At 41.3% G+C, this 21861-nt stretch overlaps 1 protein-coding gene across 1 annotated transcript in view; it reads left to right on the forward strand.

Annotated features, from left to right (window-relative positions):
• The window catches only part of NQO2 (N-ribosyldihydronicotinamide:quinone reductase 2), a 32111-nt gene extending 31221 nt beyond the window's left edge, over positions 1-890 (forward strand). The window contains exon 7 of the mRNA XM_036256416.1: positions 654-890. Coding sequence (XP_036112309.1) covers positions 654-830 — 177 coding nt within the window. The 3' untranslated portion in view covers positions 831-890. The remainder of the gene's footprint in view (positions 1-653) is intronic.
• Positions 891-21861: the final 20971 nt, after the last annotated feature.

A 21861-nucleotide genomic window follows, 5' to 3' on the forward strand; every position in this document is an offset into this window, starting at 1 on the left:
ATTTTTGCGGCTTCACTCTATCACGTTTTTTTCAAATATAATAACGTATTCGAAAAAACTGCGATAGAATGAAGCCGCAAAAGTCGAAGCGCGAAGTGGCGAGGGACGACTGTAATCTCATTCTAGAAGAAGCCATCATATGAATGTATCATAATTTGCCTAATCAATAAAAACCATAAAGTTTAGTGTCTGAATCAGTAGCAAAGATTACAGACTCAGCTCAATGGTCAGAAGAGAATTTGGAACCTCCAGTTGCACAGAGTTCAGCGCCCAGTAGAGGCAGCACCCTAAGGCTACTGGGCACTGCAGTTGTTCCCAGTTACCCAGCAGCATTCAAGTTGTGCAGTTTGCCCTGGCCAAGTGGCTCAGCTGGTTGGAACATGGTCCTGGTACACCAAGGTTGCGGGTTTGATCCCCTGGTAAAGCACATACAAGAATCAACCAATGATTGTACAGGTGAGAAACAACGAAATTGATGTTTCTCTCTCTCTCCCTCCCCCTTCCTCTCTCTAACATAAGTCAGTAAATTCAATTTAAAAAAAGTTGTTCAGTTTTCTGAAGTTTTGTTTCATACCACTTCTTTCATTATTTAACTGAATGCCGTGTGAAGGGTGTGGCTTCTAATCAGGTCTTCTCTTTCTTTGTGGCTGTAGCATGGGACATTGCACTTCTGTGGATTTAAAGTCCTTGCCCCTCAGATCAGTTTTGCTCCTGAATTTGTATCAGAAGAAGAAAGAAAGGGGATGCTGGCATCTTGGTCCCAGAGGCTGAAGACCATCTGGAAGGAAGAGCCCATCCCCTGCACCCCTCCTTGGTACTTTGGGCAGTAACACCTTGTGTCATGCACGCATCCCATGAGCAACACACTAGGAGATGCAAGCACATGCAAACAGAGGCTGCTGCTGTAATAAAATTAAATTACAACAAAGTCAACTGGATTTACTTAATGGTGTATGTGAACGAGTGTCACCAGATCCAAAGTTTTTCTAATCAGTTGGTTGTATTGAATTCTAATTATTTACCCAGGCTTTCTTTTCTTTTCTAATATCTTTCCATCTCCCTATATTCAGTCTTCACGGGTAATATTTCAGACATTTCTCTTCACATTAGGCTGCATTTGTTAATTTTGTGTTTTATTTCATAACTTGAGTTTCATTTTTTCATAGGAAAGTTTAATCTTTTTATAGCTAGTGTTTTAGTGCTGTGTTTGGACTTCGTCCATTTTTTTTTTTAAACTTGCATTATGACTATGAAGTTTTAATTGAACAGCCATTTAAAATAGATTTAAAATTATTGAGTGCTAATTACAGTGACAATTTCCAAACAGTAGTCTGATGGCTGCCTATCTTGATGCATGTGTTCATGTAACACCACTAATAATCACTCCACAGTGTAGGCACAGGTAGATGGAGGTGTCTCCATGAAAACGAGTTTAAGAGATTAAATCTCTTCCTCCTCCTCATCATCACTACTGAGGACAAAGCTGCTGCTTGTGGGCAGTGCCCTTCCTTATAGCCAGCACCCCCTGCAGGCCCCTTCCCATCGGACTCAGCATACACTTCTCACTGGATCCTCATCAAGCACCATCTTGTTGGAATCCTTGTCTTCCAACTTTTTACCTGTGCCATCTTCCTCTCCTGCAGCTGACGCATCATCATCACTTTTCATCTTCTTCCTTGCATCTGAGTCTTTGTACTCCTAGGGCTTCCTCATCACTCTCAGACCCATCATCCTCAAATTATAATTTAGGGTCTTTTCTTCTAATTATTATTTTTAGGGGGGAGCTATCTTCACACTTTTTCAGAGCAGTCTTCAGATTTCTCTTTCCAAGACATCTTCCTCAGAGACATTGGCATCATCCTCCTCTTCAAATTGCTTTTCAGGGATCACCTTTACCTTTTGCAAAGCCTTTCTCATCATCATCTTTTTTTTAAATTTATTTAAATCTTTATTGTTGAATGTAGAATGTATCACAGATGTTCCACACTTTTCCCCCATTGACCCCCTCCTCCCCACTCCTGCCCCCCTCCCGCCTTTTCCCACACTATTGTCTGTGTCCATTGGTTATGCATATAAGTTCTTTGGTTTATTTCTTCCCACCACCCCCAACCCCTTTCCCTTTCAGGTTTGTCAGTCTAGCAATGAATTTGTACTTCTTAATCCCTTCACCTTTTTCACCCATTCCCCCAACCCCCCTCCCATCTGGCAACCAAGAAAATGTTCTCTGTATCTATGAGAATGTTTCTGTTCTACTTGTTCATTTTGTTTGTAGATTCCATTGTTGATAGATATGTATTCATTGCCATTTTGTTTGTTCATATATTTTATCTTTTTCTTCAAAAAGACCCTTCATCATTTCATATAATAACGATTTGGTGGTGAACTCCTTTAACTTTTTCTTGTCTGGGAAAGTCTTTATATGGCCATCGATTCTAAATGACAGCTTTGCAGGATAGAGTAATCTTGGTTGTAGGTTCTTGCTTTTCATCACTCTGAATATTTCTTGCCACTCCCGTCTGCAAAGTTTCTTTTGAGAAATCAGCTGACAGCCTTATGGGAACTCCCTTGTATGTAACTAGCTGCCTTTCTCTTGCTGCTTTTAAGATTCTCTCGTTGCCCTGGCCGGTTTGGCTCAGCGGTTGGAGCGTCGGCCTGCAGTACACAGATACCCGGGTTCGGTTCCCGCTAGGGGCATGTACCTCGGTTGCAGTTTGTCCCCGGCCCTGGTTGGTCGTGCGGGTGGCAGCCACTCGATGTGTCCCTTCACATTGATGTTTCTCTCTCTCTCTCTCTTTCTCTCTCTCCCTCCCGCTCTATCTGAACAAAAAATGGAAAAATGTCCTTGGGTGAGGATAAAAAAAAAAAAGATTCTCTCTTTGTCTTGAACCTTTTGCATTTTGATGATGATGTGTCTTGGTGTGGGCCTCTTGGGGTTCATCTTGTTTGGGCCTCTCTGTGCTTCCTGGACTTGTATGTCTCTTTCCTTCACCAAGTTAGGAAAGTTTTCTGCCATTATTGTTTCAAATAGGTTTTCAATTTCCTGTTCTTGCTCTTCTCCTTCTGGCACCCCCAAGATGCGAATGTTGGCATGCTTGAAGTTGTCCCAGAGGCTCCTTACACTATCCTCATTTTTTTGGATTCTTTTTTCTTTTTGCTGTTCTGATTGGGCATTTTTTGCTTCCTTATATTCCAAATCAATGGTTTGCTTCTTGGATTTACGTACTCTACTATTGAATCTTTGTAAATTATTCTTTATTTCAGTTAAAGCCTCCTTTGTTTCTAACTGTGCATCGATCATTTCTTTTTTTTTTTTTTTTTTTATCCTCACCTGAGGACATTTTTTCATTTTTTATTCAGATAGAGTGGGGAGCGAGAGAGAGAGAGAAAGAAACATCAATGTGAAAGGGACACATCGAGTGGTTGCCACCCGCACGACCCAACCAGGGCTGGGGACAAACTGCAACCAAGGTACATACCCTTAGCGGGAACCGAACCCGGGTCTCTCTGGACCGCAGGCCGACGCTCTAACCGCTGAGCCAAACCGGCCAGGGCCATCGATTATTTCTGACAGGTCCTTTTTTATGCTCTTGAGGCCCTCACTGAGTTCACTGAGCATCCTTATAAGCAGTATTTTGAACTCAGCATCTGTTAGGTTACTTATCTCCATTTCGCTTAGTTCTTTTCCTGGGGTTTTGTTCTGTTCTTTCATTTGGGACCTGTTTCTTTGCCTCCTCTTTTTGGCTGCCTCCCTGTGTTTGTTTCTGTGTATTACTTAACAAGCAGTATGGGGCTAGCTGAGACCAGATGCTGCTCGTTTGAAAGAATTTAGGAAAAACCTGAAGCAGGATCCAAGACAGGCCAATCCTATGGTTAAGCAAGTGGCAACAGCTTGGGTGGGCCTGAAAGTTGGGTGGGGCGGGGCCTCAGGGAATCACCAGGGCGGGGCTACCAGTGTGAGCCAGGTTGCTGGAGTCCCAGATATGGCTTCTGTCTGCCACCCCCGGGAAGGGCTCACCAAAGGAACAAAGGCCTCTGACAGCACGTTTGTCCCGGAGAAAGCCCCCTCACCTCTCTCCAGTGCCAAACAGCTCAGTTCTTCCCTGTATGTCTCTGGTACCCCTCGAGCTGCCTCCCCTCCAAGCTCAGAGGGAGAGAGTCTGGTAAGTCCGTGCGTGGGCCCTTTAAGGAGCTGCCTGGGGCTCCAGCCGCTTCAGCTTCCCTGAGCCTCAGTTCCCGCTGGTTTTTCCAGCCAGAAGTTATGGGGATTCTCTTCCTGGCATTGGGACCCTGAGCGGGGCACCTGGTGTGGGACGGGGACCCCTCAGTCCTCAGGAAGGACCTTCCCAGCCGAGGGAACCTCCTGATTTTTATCCGCCACACGTGGGTGTGGGACCAGCCCGTCCTCCTCCGCCCCTCCTACCAGTCTCGATGCAGCTTCTTTAATTCCGTAGTTGTAGGACTTCCATTCAGCTTGATTTCGGGCAGTTTTGAATGATGGTTGTTCTGTAGTTTAGTTGTAACTTGGATGTGGTTGTGGGAGGACGTGATACCGCATTTACCTACCCACCATCCTGACCGGAAGTCCCCTCATCATCTTTTTTTAAAAATATGTTTTCTTTATTGATGTTAGAGAAAGAGGAAGGGAGAGGAAGAGAGAGATGGAAACATCGATGAGAGATAACATCAATTGGCTACCTCCTGCATGATCCTCACTGGAGATCTGGCCCACAACCTGGGCATGTGTTCTGACCAGGTATTGAACTGGCGACCTCTTGGTGCGTGGGTTGACAATTAACCACTGAGCCACACTGGCTGGGCTTTTCATCATCTGTGTTGAGGCTCTTCTTTTTAGTTCCTCTTTCCAGACCATTCTCTCTCTCTTTTTTTTTTTATCCTCACCCGAGGACATTTTTCCATTTTTTGTTCAGATAGAGTGGGAGAGAGAGAGAGGAGGAGAGAGAGAGAGAAACATCAACATGAAAGGGACACATCAAGTCACTGCCACCCTCACGACCAACCAGGGCCGGGGACAAACTGCAACTGAGGTACATGCCCTTAGCGGGAACCGAACCTGGGTCTCTCTAGACCGCAGGCTGACGTTCTAACCGCTGAGCCAAACTGGCCAGGGCTCCAGACCATTCTCTACAGACTTTAGGAACTGCCTTCCCCAGACTTTTTGGGGGGCCATGTTCTCTAGCATCATTTTCAGAAGTGTCTTCTTCAATATCACCCCTATCTTGTTTTTTCAAATATCTTTGAATTTTAAAGGATTTTAAAGTTTATATTTTAAAGGATTTTATCTTGTATTTATTCTATACTCCTGATCATTCTCTGTAATCAGAATACAAGTCATAAGAACAATCTATCAAATAATTTGCCAGTAATCTTAGTGCAGCATAGCAGTACCTCTAATACATCTATTCCAGATTAAGTTTAAAAACTCAAACAAAAATCTGCCTTATCAATAAAAAGCTTGATTTTTTTTTTTAAAAGAACATTACATCAAACTACTTTATAATTCAAGTATTTTCCATTTATAAAAATGCTTTGTAAGCTCAAGGCCTGAATCTAATATATCTCATCTGCCTCACCTTCCCAATTTCACATTTGTATAATGTTGCCACAAGAATGCTACTCAAGACATTAATTTTTTCCTTTAATACAGTACTTTAAAATCTGAGAAATTCAAGAAAAAGATTCTATAATATGTATTTATTTGTCAAATAAAATTTAGGCAAATTAACAGTGTCCATTTGAGGTAAAATGCTAAAAGGACTTTTGATTTAATCACAGCCTACTTAAAAAATTTTTTTCCTTTATTGATTTTAGAGAGAGAGGAAGAGGAAGGGAGAGAGGGGTAGAAACATCAATGAGAGAGAATATCGATCTGCCGCCTCCTGCATGCCCCCCACTGGGGATCGCGCCCACAACCTGGGCATGTGCCCTGACCGGGAATCAAACTGGTGACCTCTTGGTGCACGGGTTGATGCTCAACCACTGAGCCACACCGGCCGGACAGATCACAGCCTACTTTAAAACTCTGCATCAGAAATTCACTTCTCATAAATTCTAAAGTTAACTGTGGAGAATATTAAGTGTAACATATAACAAGAGTCTTCTAAGATGATACACAGTGGACAAGAATGTTACTCTTACAACTGCTGCCTTCATGTACATTGAAGCACATAATTCTACAGTAGACATCCAAGATCCATTCTCAAAGTCTTCAGCATTCTGTTACAAAAAGCACAGCCATGCTAACTTCAGTATATAAACCATAACCCCACACCTAAAAACCAAAAATAGAGTTAGTGCCTTATACAAATTTAACCAACATGGGCACCAGGCCAAAGGAATTAAAACATGTTCAGGACATATGTACAGACTATACATCTCAAAAACAAACAATAAAAATACAAGAAAAATCTGTGCATTATGTATCAAACTCAACAACGGGGGGAAAACATCAATGCAATAAATGGGATTATAAAGACACTTCTCTACACTTGCCTGGATTATTGCAACAACCTCCAAAATAAATTTTCCTCATGCATTTTTGCCCTTACAAGCCATTTCCTACAAAATGCTTAGGATAATTGTTAAGCACACACATCTCATGGCACTCTTGAGTCTTACTAACTCTGCAAAGACTTCTTTTGCTCTTAGGACATGTCCAGAGTCCTTGAGTGGATCTGTGAGGCGTAGCATGTGACCTTGCCTCCTTTCTAGCCTCTGGCTGCTGTGTCCACATCCCAGCTGTGCCTGGCTACTTCCCACTCCTGCCAAAGACCCACATCCATCTGCTGCAGAGCCTCATCTAGGCTGCTCCCTCTGGCAGGAATACTTGCCCCATTTCATCACCCTTTACACACCACCTTCACAGTCACTTGAAGGAAGCCCTCCATGGCCCCTTGGGTGGAGTCAGGTGCCCTGTCCCATGCCCTGTATTCCGCCTGGCTTTTAAAACATCTTTGTGGTGTTTTATTTTTACAAGAAACACCTAAGAACATCCTCGCTGTACACGTTTAAGCACTAGGACCATCTTGTTAGAGTCTGTCTCTCTCACTAGACTTTTGGCTCCATGAAGGCAGGGATGAACCAGCCTTTGTCTAGTTATCCCATTTCAGGAAGTGCTCCCTAAATATTTGTTGGAGAAATGAGGTCCAGACCCTTCCACACCCAGCCCAGGTCCCGGCCTGGATCTCAGGCAGCAGTTTGGCTCTCAGCAAGGCTACAGCATCCCTGTGCATGAATATGCATCCCCATTAGTACCAGGTGGAAAGAAAATGTGGACATCTGAGTGACTAGACTTCATTGCCCACTTCCTAGTTTTTCCTCTGCTTCTGTGCCTGCAGAAACCAGCCCCTGACTCTTGATGAAGGTTGTAGTTCTGGGAGGACAGGCAGGGACAGGCAGTGCTGGAGAAATTCCCTGGACAGCCATCTTCCTGATTTTCACTGATGACCGAGGACGTCTCCAGGCAGCATGAACATGCCACGTTCTCCCATGCACGCAGTGGGCTGCAGCCGCTGTGACCTGGCAGGTGGAAATGGAGCAGCAGCAAATTTCAGAGCCTCCTGCAGCCTCAGAACCCCTTGGAGGCAGGAAGCAGATGCCACACTGCACAGTCTGTGAAGTCAGAAACTCTAGATGTCAGAGGGATGGATTCTCTAGCCAGCCAGGGGACACTATTCCTTCCCAAGTTGGGGGTGAGAGTATTGGAGAATTCAAGGGCAATGTGTGTGTATGTGTGTGCGTGCCAGTGTGTGAGTGTGCATGCCAGTGTGAGGGAGTGTGTGTGTGTGTGAGTGTGCCAATATGGGGGAGAGTGTGTGTGTGTGTGTGCCAGTGTGGGGGAGTGTGTGTGTGAGTGTGCCAGTATGGGGGAGTGTGTGTGAGTGTGTGTGCCAGTATGGGGGAGAGTGTGTGCCAGTGTGTGTGTGCCAGTGTGTGTGAGTGTGTGTGTGTGTGTGCCAGTATGGGGGAGAGTGTGTGTGAGTGTGTGTGCCAGTGTGGGGGAGTGTGTGTGCCAGTGTGTGTGTGTGTGTGCCAGTGTGGGGGAGTGTGTGTGTGAGTGTGTGTGTGTGTGTGCCAGTGTGGGGGAGTGTGTGTGTGTGTGTGTGTGTGTGTGCCAGTGTGGGGGAGTGTGTGTGTGTGTGTGCCAGTGTGGGGGAGTGTGTGTGTGTGAGTGTGTGTGTGTGTGTGCCAGTGTGGGGGAGTGTGTGTGTGAGTGTGCCAGTATGGGGGAGTGAGTGTGCGTGCCAGTGTGGGGGAGTGTGTGTGCCAGTGTGTGTGTGTGTGTGCCAGTGTGGGGGAGTGTGTGTGAGTGTGCCAGTATGGGGGAGTGAGTGTGCGTGCCAGTGTGGGGGAGTGTGTGTGCCAGTGTGTGAGTGTGCGTGCCAGTGTGGGGGAGTGTGTGTGTGTGAGTGTGCCCGTATGAGGGAGAGTGTGTGAGTGTGCGTGCCAGTGTGAGGGAGTGTGTGTGTGTGTGCCAGTGTGGGGGAGTGTGTGTGAGTGTGCCAATATGGGGGAGAGTGTGTGTGTGTGTGTGCCAGTGTGGGGGAGTGTGTGAGTGTGCGTGCCAGTGTGGGGGAGTGTGTGTGTGTGAGTGTGCCCGTATGAGGGAGAGTGTGTGAGTGTGCGTGCCAGTGTGAGGGAGTGTGTGTGTGTGTGTGCCAGTGTGGGGTGGTGCACTGTGTGGGGACTCAGAGCAACCAGGCGGTTCAGGCTCCAGGCCGCTGTCTGGCCAGGTGCTTCTCAGTCCAGGTTCGGATCCGTGCCACTGTTCGGATCCGAGTCTTCCAGGGAGGAGGCCAAGGGGGCCGCCAGGACTGGGTCCCCAGCGTCTCCGACACCACCACAGTCAGCACGGCCCTGCCGCCAGAAGCCGGAGTCCCGGAGCCGCCGCAGAGGTGGCCACGGAGTGGGCAGTCGCCTCCCTGGCCTTGGCGCCTCTGGAACCGCAGCCTGGACAGGAGTAAACTGTGACTCGGCCACAGAGCCGGGAGCCTGGAGAGCACGAGGTGGCCGACAGCGCTGGCCCGCGTTCGGAGCGCAGTGGCAGGACTCGGAGGATCAGACTCGCTGACGGGAGCGGGCGAGTCCCCACCACCGTCCTGCCGGGAAGTCAGCCAACTGAGGGCCCAGCAGTGCAGCTTTGGGCCAGTGGGGGTGTCGCACTCCCACCAGCGACCTCGAGGAACCTTTTTTTTCTTTTTTAAAATGCCTCCCCCTCCCCCCCCATTGATATTAGAGAGAGACAGAGGAAGGGAGAGGGAGAGGGAGACAGAGACATCGATGAGAGAGAACATTGACTGGCCGCCTCCTGCATGCCCGTCACTGGGGATCGGGCCCACACGCTGGGCATGTGCCCTGGCCGGAATCCACCCGGAGACCTCTTAGTGCCCGGGTTGTCCTCAACCCTGAGCCACACCGGCCGGCTCCAGAGGAACTTTTGATGGAGAGCTGGTCGGGGACTGGACTGGGGCCCAGGAAGGAGGTCCCACCCACCTCCAGTGCAGGGGGGCCGCTTCCACACCCTGTGGAATGGCCAGTTTTGCTCCACCCGCTGCAACGGGGAAAGTCAGCGCCCTTTCAGTCTCGAAGCGAGGGGACGCCAACATTTGGCTGGTCAGAGCCTGGGAGGAGGCCTTGCCCAGCGGAGACCAGTGGCACTGAAAGAGTGGAGTGTCAAGTCCTCTTGATCTGTTTTTATTTTTTATTTAATTAATTTATTTTTGTTACAGATATTTCTCCTTTTTTCCCCATTGACACCCTCCTCCCGTCCCCTCCGTCCCCCAGCATTGTTGTCTGTGTCCATTGATTATGCTTATCCGGCTGATCTATTTTTAGTTTTTAGTTTTTTATTCCCTCCTGCTTGAGGTGTGGCATAGGGGTGCCAGGAGCCAGGCAGAGCTGAGGCACTGGAAGGAGACGAAGTGCCCACCCCCCTCCCAAAGACTAGATCCATCTCCAACCAAAGTATGTTTTAACCACTTTGGCCAATACCAGGAATCCCACCCGCTACCTCAGCAGAGCCAAGTTCCTGGGGAAAGGGAGAGTAACTCAGAATAGGGACATTCAAGGTACCAGACAGGAGGCAGATCCAGCCTCTGAGCTATGGAGGCCTCGCCTACCACACTACCTGGGGCTCTGCCCGGCCAGGCTTTAGTTGAGTTGTCTAGGGCCAGGCAGACAGGCTAGGGCACTTGCCCAAGGGTCACAACTATAGACAGGCAGATGTGGGATTTGAACCTTTCCGGAAGCAACCTAAGTGCCTGTAATCAGGGTAATGATAAAAATGCCATGACCACCCACTGGGTGGTAGTGATGGCAGGTGTTACGAACCGTCACCTGTGTCTGTTCTACATCAACTCCTGCTTCTTCTAATGACAACACCCTGATTTTCCTAAGGATGACATCTCAGGACCAAGGGGTGACAGACAATCAGTGTTCCATGCCCCAGAAAATCCAAGTCAGGCAACGAGATTAAACTCAGGAATTCACTGATGTACTGAGAAAGAGGAGACTTCTTGCTTCTGGACTTAGAGCTGTGACTATGTATGTTAATCAGGGGCCATGCCATAGTGCTGGCCTGAAAATGAAGCCAACACTGAGGAAAGCTCATCTAAACTATATAAAGACTCAGCTTCCTAATGACATTTTCTGAACACCTGGACCCTTGCCTGAAGCTTTTTCTTTAGTTCGCCATGCAAGGCAATGTGTTGCCATGGTTGCTTTAATGGTTTTGGAGTAATTGAGCAATCCTAAATAATTTAACAAGCACAATTTCTATCTAATTGGAAATATAAGATACTCCAGTAAAAACAAAACATAAATTTTGGAAACTGATTATAATGATTTAAAAACATACATAGAGGTGTATAAAATTAGAACAAACTTTATAGTAATATAAGTTAAATTCTTTTTCTCACCAAATGTCTAATGCACAAAGGGGGAGGGCCAGGGAGGTAGCAGAGGGCGATACAGAATCCCGAGTTCAGTGCCAGCTCTGCCAGTAACCGACTGAGAGGCCTTGAGCTACTTGGTCGACCTATTTGGGCCTCAGGTTCTCCATCTATGAAATAAGGGGCGTCTGGCCTTCCATAGTTACCCTACCTGATGTGTAAGATGCGAGCAGGCCCTCAGTCCTATCATGTTGTAATCTTTCCCCTCAGGTATCAGAAACCAACTGACGTACTCTCTGGGATCAGCAACAGTACAGTCCTGGGGCTGATCCTGATTTGGGTTGTATAGACTTGTATATCTGATTTTGCTTTGCCTTTTACTGTTTCTCTCTGTCAAGTGGAAAGATGCAGTAAAATGTAAATTTGTACAGTCATTTCTTTCATTAAAAAACACCGAGGACAAAGTTGATCAGAATCAGATTATGTGTCACTTGAACTCCTGAGTCACTGATAGAAGGTCTGTATTTTGTCCTGATTTCTCCCAGCATGAGCTGTGGCAGTCTGTAAGTTTTTATTATTTTCTCCATTTTCACAGATGGGTAAATAGAGACTTACAGAGTTGAAGTAACTTGGGCAGAGTGGCACCACTACAAGTGGCAGAGCTGAGGCTCAAACCAAGGCAGCCTTTTCCAGAATTTGTGCTCAGAACCATGCAGCTTAAGGAACCCTGTTGAGGAATCAGGATTGAGGGTTGGGTCACCACTAATCAGAGGCCATTTTTAAGAAATGACCCTCAAAGACCCTACTGGTGAGGTTATAGTGAGAAAAGGAGAACTCTGAACTGGGTCTCTTGGTTCAACAAGGGCCTAACGTTTTGTAGACTAAGAATTCTTTTACAGAGTGTCTGGCTGAGACTTTCATGTCTGCTCTGTGGCAGACAATATTTTTGAAAAGCCCTCCTGCAGCAAAACGTATAGAGGCCAGATAAATCACAACACACTTTTAAATGCATTGCTGAGATAATAAGAAACTAAGGGAAATGTCCAAATTTATCCCCAACTCTGTCTCTCCCCATGCCACAACCACCAACCTTGCACCACCACAACAAAAACCTAACTAGTTGCTGACAGCAGAAGAGTAAACAAATGTGGAAACTTGGGCTGCCTCAGGGTCAAATGCTGATATAAATTCTCTAGCGTAAAAGGAGTGAGAGAGCAGACCTATGCAGTGCAGGCAGCTGAACTGAGACCTTGCGTAAAGGAGCCCATTCTTGTGAGAAGGTGGGTAGGAAATTACACCTGCCCTTAACGGGAGACAGGAAGCTAACCTGTCTATCCCATCTCAGCTCTGGGAAAAAAAAAATCTCTCTGGTATCATAGGATCTTGGATTGGAAAATTTTCTATCGCATCTACAGAGTAAGAAGAAATCTAAAGAAATTAAGTGGTCCCAAATGATAATACCCCTTAGTACAGAAAGAAGGCAACATAAATTTACTGTGGAGAAAAACATCATCACATGGCTGTTAGAATTCTCCTTAATTTAGATCAGCCTAATAAAAGCCCCCAAAATTACCAAACACATGAAGAAAAACAGCATGACTAAGAATAAGCAGAAACATCAAGAATTGATTTTATTACCCATGAGCTTCAAATATTGGCATTAAGAGATACACAACACACACACACACACACACACACACACACACGTATAAAATGTTTAAAGAAATAAAAACAGAATCAAATACTTTGCAACATACAAGAAAGATTCAAAAGGGATCAGATAGATTTGAAAAATAACTTAGTGAATAGGTTAAACATATATTAGAAACAGATGAAGAGAGGATTAGTAAACTGAAAGATAGATCTGAACAAATAAGGAATGAAATTGAAAGGATAGAAGATAGAATAGAGAATAGAGTTTTTAAAAAAGCTATTCTATATTTAATTGAATTTCTAGAATGAGAAAATGAGAGAGTGCCATATTTAAAAAAATATAATAGCTGGACCCAGCCAGTGTGGCTCAGTGGATTGAGTGTCGTCCCATGGACTGAGAGATCCCGGTTTGATTCTCAGTTAGGCCACATGCCTGGGTTGTGGGTTCCATCCCCAGTAGGGGGTATGCAGGAGGCAGACAATCAATGTTTCTCTCTCACATTGATGTTTCTGTCTCTCTCTAAAAACTCAATAAAACATATTTTAAAAAATACAATAGCTGGGAATTTTTCAGAATTTATGAAAGATATTAGTACTCAGATTTAATAAGTACCACATATTTCAAGCAGTAAAAACAAGAGAAAATCTATACCTAGACATAGCATAGTGAAACTGCTTGAACCAAAAGAAAAATGGAACAAATAGAGAGATTACCCATAAAGGAACAACAATTTAACTGACAACTGATTTCTCAAGAGCAATAATGAAAACTAGAAAACGATGGAATAGTACCATCAATGTGTGGCAAAAAGATAACTATAAATCTAGACAAATATTTCAATTATTAGAGTAAAATAAAAACATTTTATGAAATGAAAAATACAGTTTGCTATAAACAGACATTATTAAAGGAATTTCTAAAAGTTGTATTTTTTTGGAAGGGCAATGATTCCAGAAGAAAGGAAGGTCTGAAATACAGTAGGAAATGGGGAGCAAAGAAGATGGTAAACATGGGTGAATCTAAACAAACAATGGCTATGTAAAACATAATAATACAGTCTGATTCACAGGACTAAAAACAGTAGAACTAAAATGGCTGGATAAAAATAACATAAAATAGAGCATATAATTTATTTATTTTTTTACTGAAAACCTTTTTTCTTTATTGATTTTCGAGAGAGAGGAAGGGAGAGGGAGAGACAGAAACATTGATGAGAGAGAACATTCACTGGCCCCCTCCTACATGCCCCCCACTGGGGATTTGGCCCACAACGTGGGCATGTGCTCTGACCAGGAATCAAACCCGCAACCTCTTGGTGCATGGGTTGACGCGCAACCAGTGAGCCACACCGGCCGGGCTAAAGCATATAATTTAAATTAAAACAGCCAATTTTTACTTTTCAAGGAGGAATATAAAGTTATAATCAACTTTATCTTTTATAGTGAAATATATATGTTGTCACGTTTCTGGGGTAAGCACTAACATAATGGAAATCGAGGGTCAAATTAGTACAATGAAGTGAGAAAAATGCAATCACCCAAAATAAAATAAGATTGGATGGGAAAAATAAAAAGTAAAAGCAGGATAAATTGAAGGCACAAAACATGATGATGAAAAAAATCCTACTAAATCTGTGATCACACAAAAAAGTAAATGGACAAAATGTCAGTTAAAAGGCAGAGTCAAACTGGATAAAAATGAACAATCTGTGGTTTACAAGAGATATATTTAAAACAAAAATACAGAAAGGTTAAATGTAAAAGGATGGAAAAAGTTATACCATGCAAATACTAACTCAAAGAAGGTAGAATAGCTATATTAATACCAAAAAACAGACAAGGAAAAATCTGTTAGTAAGGATAAAGAAGTTTTCTGTGTAATGATAAAAGTTCCAACTCAATATAAAATTATACCAATTCCAAATTTGTTTGTGTTTAACAGAAAGCAAACACTAAATTATAAAAATAAATGGACAAACTGACTCTCAAAAGTGGGAGATTTTAGCATACATTTCCTACTAAATGGTAGTTCAAGTTGGCAAAACTAAAAGAATAAAGATTTGAACAAAATCGATATGCTACCTATATAAAAATCACTGTATCCAGCAATAGAGAATCCATATTTTTCTCAAACATTCATGGAAAAATTATACAAATTCTGACCTCAAAAAATTCCAAAGAACTTGCAACACACAGAAGACATTCTCTGACCAAAATATAATTACATCAAAAACCATGAAATAGAGATAATTTTTTTAAAAAACACCATTTGAAATTTGACAACCCTCTTTTCAATAACTCATAAAGTGGAAATTATAATGAAAACTTTAAAAAGTATTTAGAACTGAATAATAATTAAAATTCTGCGTTATCAAAATTTGTGAGTTGTTGCTCGAATAGTATTTTGAAGGATATTTATATCATTGAATACTCATTAGCAGAGAATAAAGACTGAAAATGGCCCGGCTGATGTGGCTCAGTGAATGGAGCAGCATCCCATGGACTGAGGTCCCGGTTCGATTCCCGGTAAGGGCATATGCCCGGGTTACAGGTTTGAACCTTGGCAGGCGGCATCAGAAGGCAGACAATGGATGTTTGTCTCTCTCTCTTTCTTTAAAAAAAATTTTTTCCCCCTCTTTATTGAGTTTAGAGAGAAAGAAAGGGAGAGGGAGAGAGAGATGGAAACATCGATGAGAGAGAACATTGATTGGCAGCCTCTGGCATGCCCCTCACTGGGGATTTGGCCCACAACCGGAACCTGCGACCTCTTGGTGCCTGGGTCGATGCTCTCCCACTGAGCCACATCAGCCAGGCTCCCTTCCTCTCTCTCTAAAAAAAAAATTATCATTTCCTTCAGCATTATCACTAAATGGAATCACTGTGTCATCTCCTTTCAAAGAAGACAGCTGATAGATGTATCTCTCTCACATAGATGTTTCTGTCTCTTTCTCCCTTCCTCTCTCTCAAAATAAGTAAATAAATAAACAAAAACATATTTTTAAAAAAGACTGAAGCCCTGGCCCATTTGGCTCAGCGGTAAAGCACAGACCAAAGAGTTACGGGTTCATTCCTGGTCAAGGGCACATAACTCGGTTGCAGTTTGTCCCTGGCCCTGGTCAGGGTCTAGTGCGGGAGGCAGCCAGTGGGTGTGTCCCTCTCATTTTGATGTTTCTCTCTCTCTCCCTTTCTCTCCCTCCCACTCTACCTGAAGATAAATAGAAAAATATCCTCGGGTGAGGATTAACAAACAAACAAACAAACAAATTTTAAAAAGATTGAAAATGAACAAACTAAATTTCAAATATAAGAGACAAAAGAACATATATGCGCACGCGCACACACACACACACGTCCACACACAAATGCAACCGATTTCTCAGAAGAGAATGCACTCTTGGCCAATTAACATTAAGAAAAGATGTCAACTTGCCCGGCCGGTGTGGCTCAGTGGTTGAGCATCAACCCATGCACCAAGAGGTTGCTTGTTCTTGTTCGATTAGGGCACATGCCCAGGTTGTGAGCCAAATCCCCAGTGGGGGGCATGCAGGAGGCAGTCAATCAATGTTCTCGCTCATTGATGTCTCTCTCTCTCTCTCTCTCTCTCAAATCAATAAAGAAAAAAATATTTAAAAAAAGAAAATATGTCAACTTAATTTTTAAAGAGAAATTCACATTAAATGTACAATGCTATACCATTTTACAATCACCAGACTATCAGAAATGTAAAAGTTTAGATAGTGTAAGTGTTAGTGAGAATGAAGGTCAACAGGAAAACGTATACACTGCTTACAGGTATATTAGTGCAACTTTATAACATTTATTGTGTAAAATTGAGCATTTACACATTTTACCACCCAGTTAAAAAAAAATTAACTTCTCGCACACATCAAAGATTATACATTTCATAATCACAAAGTTAAGTAGGAAAAAAAAACAGGTCACAAAATATCACTTAGACTAAGCATAAAAAATGTCCAATAAAAAATAATTTGGGGATATATATTAAAATGATAGAATTATAATGAAATATTCAAAATAGTAATAGGAAGGGCACACAGACCTCTAAAGGTATATTAATATATTATTTCTTAAACTAAATGGTGGGTATTTGACTATTTATTTTACTATCCTTTAAGTCATATTTATATAACACTTTGAATTGTTTTTGTTATTTATTTAAGTAGCTATACAAGATAATATTAGTTTTGGTGTACTACATAGTGATTAGACCTTTATATACCTTACAATGTGATCACCACACTAAGTCTGTCACAATGCAAAGTTATCACTATATTATTGACCATATTCCCCTTTATTTTTTTCACCCATTCTCCCCAACCCCCTCTCCCCCAGCAACCATTAGTTTAATCTCTGTTTCTATGAGTCTGTTTTTGTTTTGCTTTGCATTTTTCAAACCCACATATAAATAAAATCATAAGATTTTTGTCTTTCTATGACTTATTTTACTTAGCATAATACCTTCTAAGTCCATCCATGTTTTTGCAAATGGCAAACTTTATTCTATTTTATTTCTGAATTATTTATATATAAATTATGTATATATTATGTCTCACATCTTTATCCAATGCTTCCATATCTTGGCTAGTGTAAATAATGCTGTAATAAACATAGGGGTGCATATATATTTTTGAATTTGTGCTTTGGATTTCTTTGGATAAATACCCAGAAGTAGAATTGCTGGGCCATATGATAGTTCTATTTTTAATTCTTTTGAGAAATATCTGCACTGTTTTCCATAGTGGCTGCACCAATTTACAATCCCTCCAACAGTGCACAAGGGTTTCCTTTTCTCCACATCCTTACCAACACTTGTTATTTGTTCACTTTTTGATAATAGCCATTCTGACAGGTGTTAAGTGGTATTTCATTGTGGTTTTGATCTGTATTTCTCTGATGATTAGTGATGTTGAACATCTTTTCATATGTCTGTTGGCCATCTGTATGTTTTTTTTGAGAAGTGTCTATTCATGTCCCCTACTCATTGTTTAATCAGATTGTTTTTTATATTTTTGTTTTTTTTAAATCCTCACCCGAGGATATTTTTACATTTATCTTCAGACAGAGTGGGAGGGAGTGAGGAAGGGAGGGCGGGAGGGAGGGAGAGAGAGAGAGAGAGAGAGAGAGAGAGAGAGAGAGGCATCGATGTGAGAGAGACACTTTGATTGGTTGCCACCCCCACAATCCCAACTGGGGCCAGGGACAAACCACAACTGTGGTACATGCCCTTGGCTGGAATCAAACCTGGGACTCTCTGGTCTGCAGGCTTATGCTCTAACCACTGAGCAAAAACTGGCCAGGGCTGTTTTTTATATTTTTGTTATTGAGTTATGAGATCCATATCTATCTATCTATCTATCTATCTATCTATCTATCTATCTATCTATCCATCTATCCATCCACATCTGTACTGTACATATATATATTAATAAAACATATATTAATATGTTTTTATTTATTTTAGAGATAGAGGGAGGAGAGAGAAATATCGATGAGAAAGTAACATCAACCGGCTGCCTGCACACCCCCTACTGGGGATTGAGCCCACACCCTGGGCATACCACCTCTTGGTGCATGGGATGACACTCAACCAACAGAACCACACCCAGCCAGGGCTCCTTATATATTTTGGATATTAACTCTGATGCAATATATAATTTGCAAATATATTTTCCCATTCAGTAGGTTGTCTTTTTGTTTTGTTGATGGCATACATTGTTGTGAAGATGTTTTTTAGTTTTCTATTTATTTTTTCTTTTTGTTTTCCTTTCTTGAGGGGACACATCCAAAAAGATATTACTAAGAGTAATGTCAAAGAGTTTAATCCCTATGTTTTCTGTTAGGAGTTTTATAGTTTTAGGTCTTACATTTAAGCCTTTATTTCATTTTTAGTTTATTTTTTAATATGGTGTAAGAGAGTGGTCCAATTTCATTTTTTTGAGTGTGTCCAGTTCTTATGGAAGAGACTATCATTTCTCCATTGTATATTCTTGACTCCTTTATTATAGATTAATTGACCATATAAGTGAGGGTTAATTGCTGGGCTCTCTCTATTCTTTTCCATTGATCTATGTGTCTGTTTTTGTGCCAGAACTATACAGTTTTGATTATTTAGCCTTGTAGTATAATTTCAAATCTGGGATCATCATTCCTCAAGCATTGTTCTTTCTCAAGATTGCTTTGACTTTTGTGGTCTTATGTTTTGATATAAATTTTAGGATTACTTTTTCTCATTTTGAGAAGAATGGCACTGGTATTGCATTGGATGTGTCTATTGCTTTGAGAAATATGAACATTTTCACCATATTAATCCTTCTAATTCATGATCACTGTATATCCTTCCATTTGTTTGTTTCCTTTTCAGTTTCTTTCTTTAATGTCTTACAGTTTTCAGATTACAGGTCTTTCATCTCCTTGGTTAAATTTATTATTAGGTATTTTATTCTTAATGATGTGGTTATAAATGATAATTTCTCCTTATCATTTATTATTAGTGTAATAAAATATGGTGGATTTTTGTACATTAACTTTTTATCCTGATACTTTACCAAATTCATTTATTATGTCTAATAATTTTTTGATGGAGTCTTTAGGGTTTTCTGTATATAGTATTATGTCATCTGCATTTAGTGACAGTTTTACTTATTCCTTTCCAATTTGAATGCCCTTTATTTTTCTTTTCTGAATGCTGTGGCTAGGACTTTTAATACTACATTGAATAACAGTGGTGAGAGTGGCATCCTCGTCTTGTTCCCGATCTTAGAGGAAAGGCTTTCAGCTTATGATGTTAGCCATGGGTTTGTCGTATATCACCTTTATTATGTTGAGGTAAGTTTCTACATTATCCATTTTGTTAAGAGATTTTATTGTAAATGGATGTTGAATTTTTTCAGTGCTTTTTTCTGCATCTATTAAAATTAATTAATTTGCTGATATTGAGCCATCCTTACATTTCACGATAAATGCCACTTGATCTAGATGTATAATCTTTTTCATGCATTGTTGAATTCAGTTTGCTAGCATTTGTTGAGAATTTTTGCTTTTATATTCATCAGTGATACTGGACTATAAATTTTTTTTTCCTGTTGTATCTTTGTCTGGTTTTGGTATCAGTATAATTCTACTTCATAGAATGAATTTGGAAGAGTTACTTTTTCTTAATTTTTTGGAATAGTTTGAGAAAGGTAGGTATTTATTCTTTGAATGTTGGGTAGAATTCACCTGTGAAGCCATCAGGTCCTGGACTTTGGTTTAGGGGGAATTTTTTTAAATTCCTGCTTTTATTTCATTGCTAGTAACTTGTTTGTTCAGATTCTCTGTTTCTTCCTGGTTCAGTCTTGGAAGATTGTGTGTTTCTAGAAATTTATTTATTTCTTTTAAGTTGTTCAATTTGTTGACATATAATTGTTTATACTCCTCTTTAATGATCCTTTGTATTTCTGTGGTGCAGGTGTAACTTCTCCTCTCATTTCCAATTTTACTTATTTTGACTCTTTCTCTTTTTTCTTTGATAAGGCTGGCAAAAAGTTTGTTGATTTTATTTGTTCTTTCAAAAAAACGGCCTTAGTTTTATTGACCTTTTCTGTTGCTTTTTAGTTTCAATTTGATTTATTTCTTCTCTCACCTTTATCTTTTCTTTTCTACTTCAGGTTTTGTTCGTCTTCCTTTTCTAGTTCTGTTCTCTTATGTGTAGTTAAATTGTTTATTTGGATTTTTCTCATTTATTGAGGTAGGCGTCTATAGCTATGAACTTCTCTCTTATAACTACTTTTGATGCATCCCTAAATTTTTATAAAGTTATGTTTTCATTGTCATCTACATCAAGGTGCTTTTGGATTTCCTGTTTGATTTCCTCTTTAATCCATTGGTTATTTAGTAGTATGTTGTTTGGTCTCCATATTTGTGTTTTTCCAGTTTTCTTTTTGTAGTTGATTTCTAGTTTCATGCCATTGTTGTCAGAAAAAATGCCTGATATGATTTCAATCTTCTTGAATTTATAGAGACTTGTTTTATGCCCAATATGTGATCAATCTTGGAAAATGTCCCACATGCACTTGGAAAATAATATGTATTTTACAGTTTTTGTATGAAATGTTCTGTCAATATTAATTTTTTCTGGTATAATGCCATTATTTTCTTATTAAATTTCTGTCTGGATGATCTGTCCAATGATGTTAGAGGGGTACCAAAGTACCCTACTACTATCATATCACTGTTAATTTCTCACTTTATGTACATTAATATTTGCTCTATATATTTAGGTGCTCCTATGTTAGGTGCATCGATATTATAATTTTTTATCTTCTTCTTGGATTGACCACTTTATCATTATGTTGTGTCTTTCTTGGCTCTTTTTACAGAGTTGTTTTATTTTTATTTTTATTTTTTTTAAATTTTTTAAAAATTTATTTTTTTCTTACAGATGTTTCTCCTTTTTTATGCCAATGGCACCCCCCTCCCCACCCCACACCCACCTCATCCCCGGCTGTGTTGTCCATGTCTATTGGTTATGTATACATGCATATAAGTTCTGTGGTTTATCTCTTCCCACCCCCACCCCCTCTTCTGATGGATGTCAGTCTGTGCCCTACTTCCATGTTTCTGGGTCTACCGTATTCCTCAGACTGTTATGTTCATTATATTCCGTATATAAGTGAGATCATGTGGTATTTGTCTTTTTATGCTTGGCTTATTTCACTTAGGATAATACTTTCCAGGTCCCTCCATGTCGTCTCAAAGGATAAGAGATCTTTCTTTCTTACCGCTGCATAGTACTCCATTGTGTATATGTACCTCTGCTTTTTTATCCATTCGTCTACTAATGGACACTTGGGCTGTTTCCAGATCTTAGCTATTGTAAATAGTGCTGCTATGAACATGGGGGTACAAATATTCTTTCTGACTGGTGTTTCAGGCTTCTTAGGGTATATTCCTAGAAGTGGGATCACTGGGTCAAATGGAAGTTCCATTTTTAATTTTTTGAGGTAACACCATATTGTTTTCCATAGTGGCTGCACCAGTCTGCATTCCCACCAGCAGTGTACTAGAGTCCCCTTTTCTCCACACCCTCGCCAACACTTGCTGTTTGATGATTTGTTGATGGCGGCCATTCTGACAGGTGAGGTGATACCTCATTGTTGTTTTATCTTTTTTTTTTTTTATGAATTTATTTATTTATTTATTTATTTGTTACAGATATTTTACCTTTTTACCCCATTGGCACCCCCCACCCCACCCCCCCTCCACCCTGTCCCCAGCTTAGTTGTCCATGTCCATTGGTCAT

This window comes from Molossus molossus, unplaced genomic scaffold, assembly GCF_014108415.1.
Source record: "Molossus molossus isolate mMolMol1 unplaced genomic scaffold, mMolMol1.p scaffold_m16_p_12, whole genome shotgun sequence".
In the NCBI taxonomy this organism is placed as follows: Eukaryota; Metazoa; Chordata; class Mammalia; order Chiroptera; family Molossidae; genus Molossus; species Molossus molossus.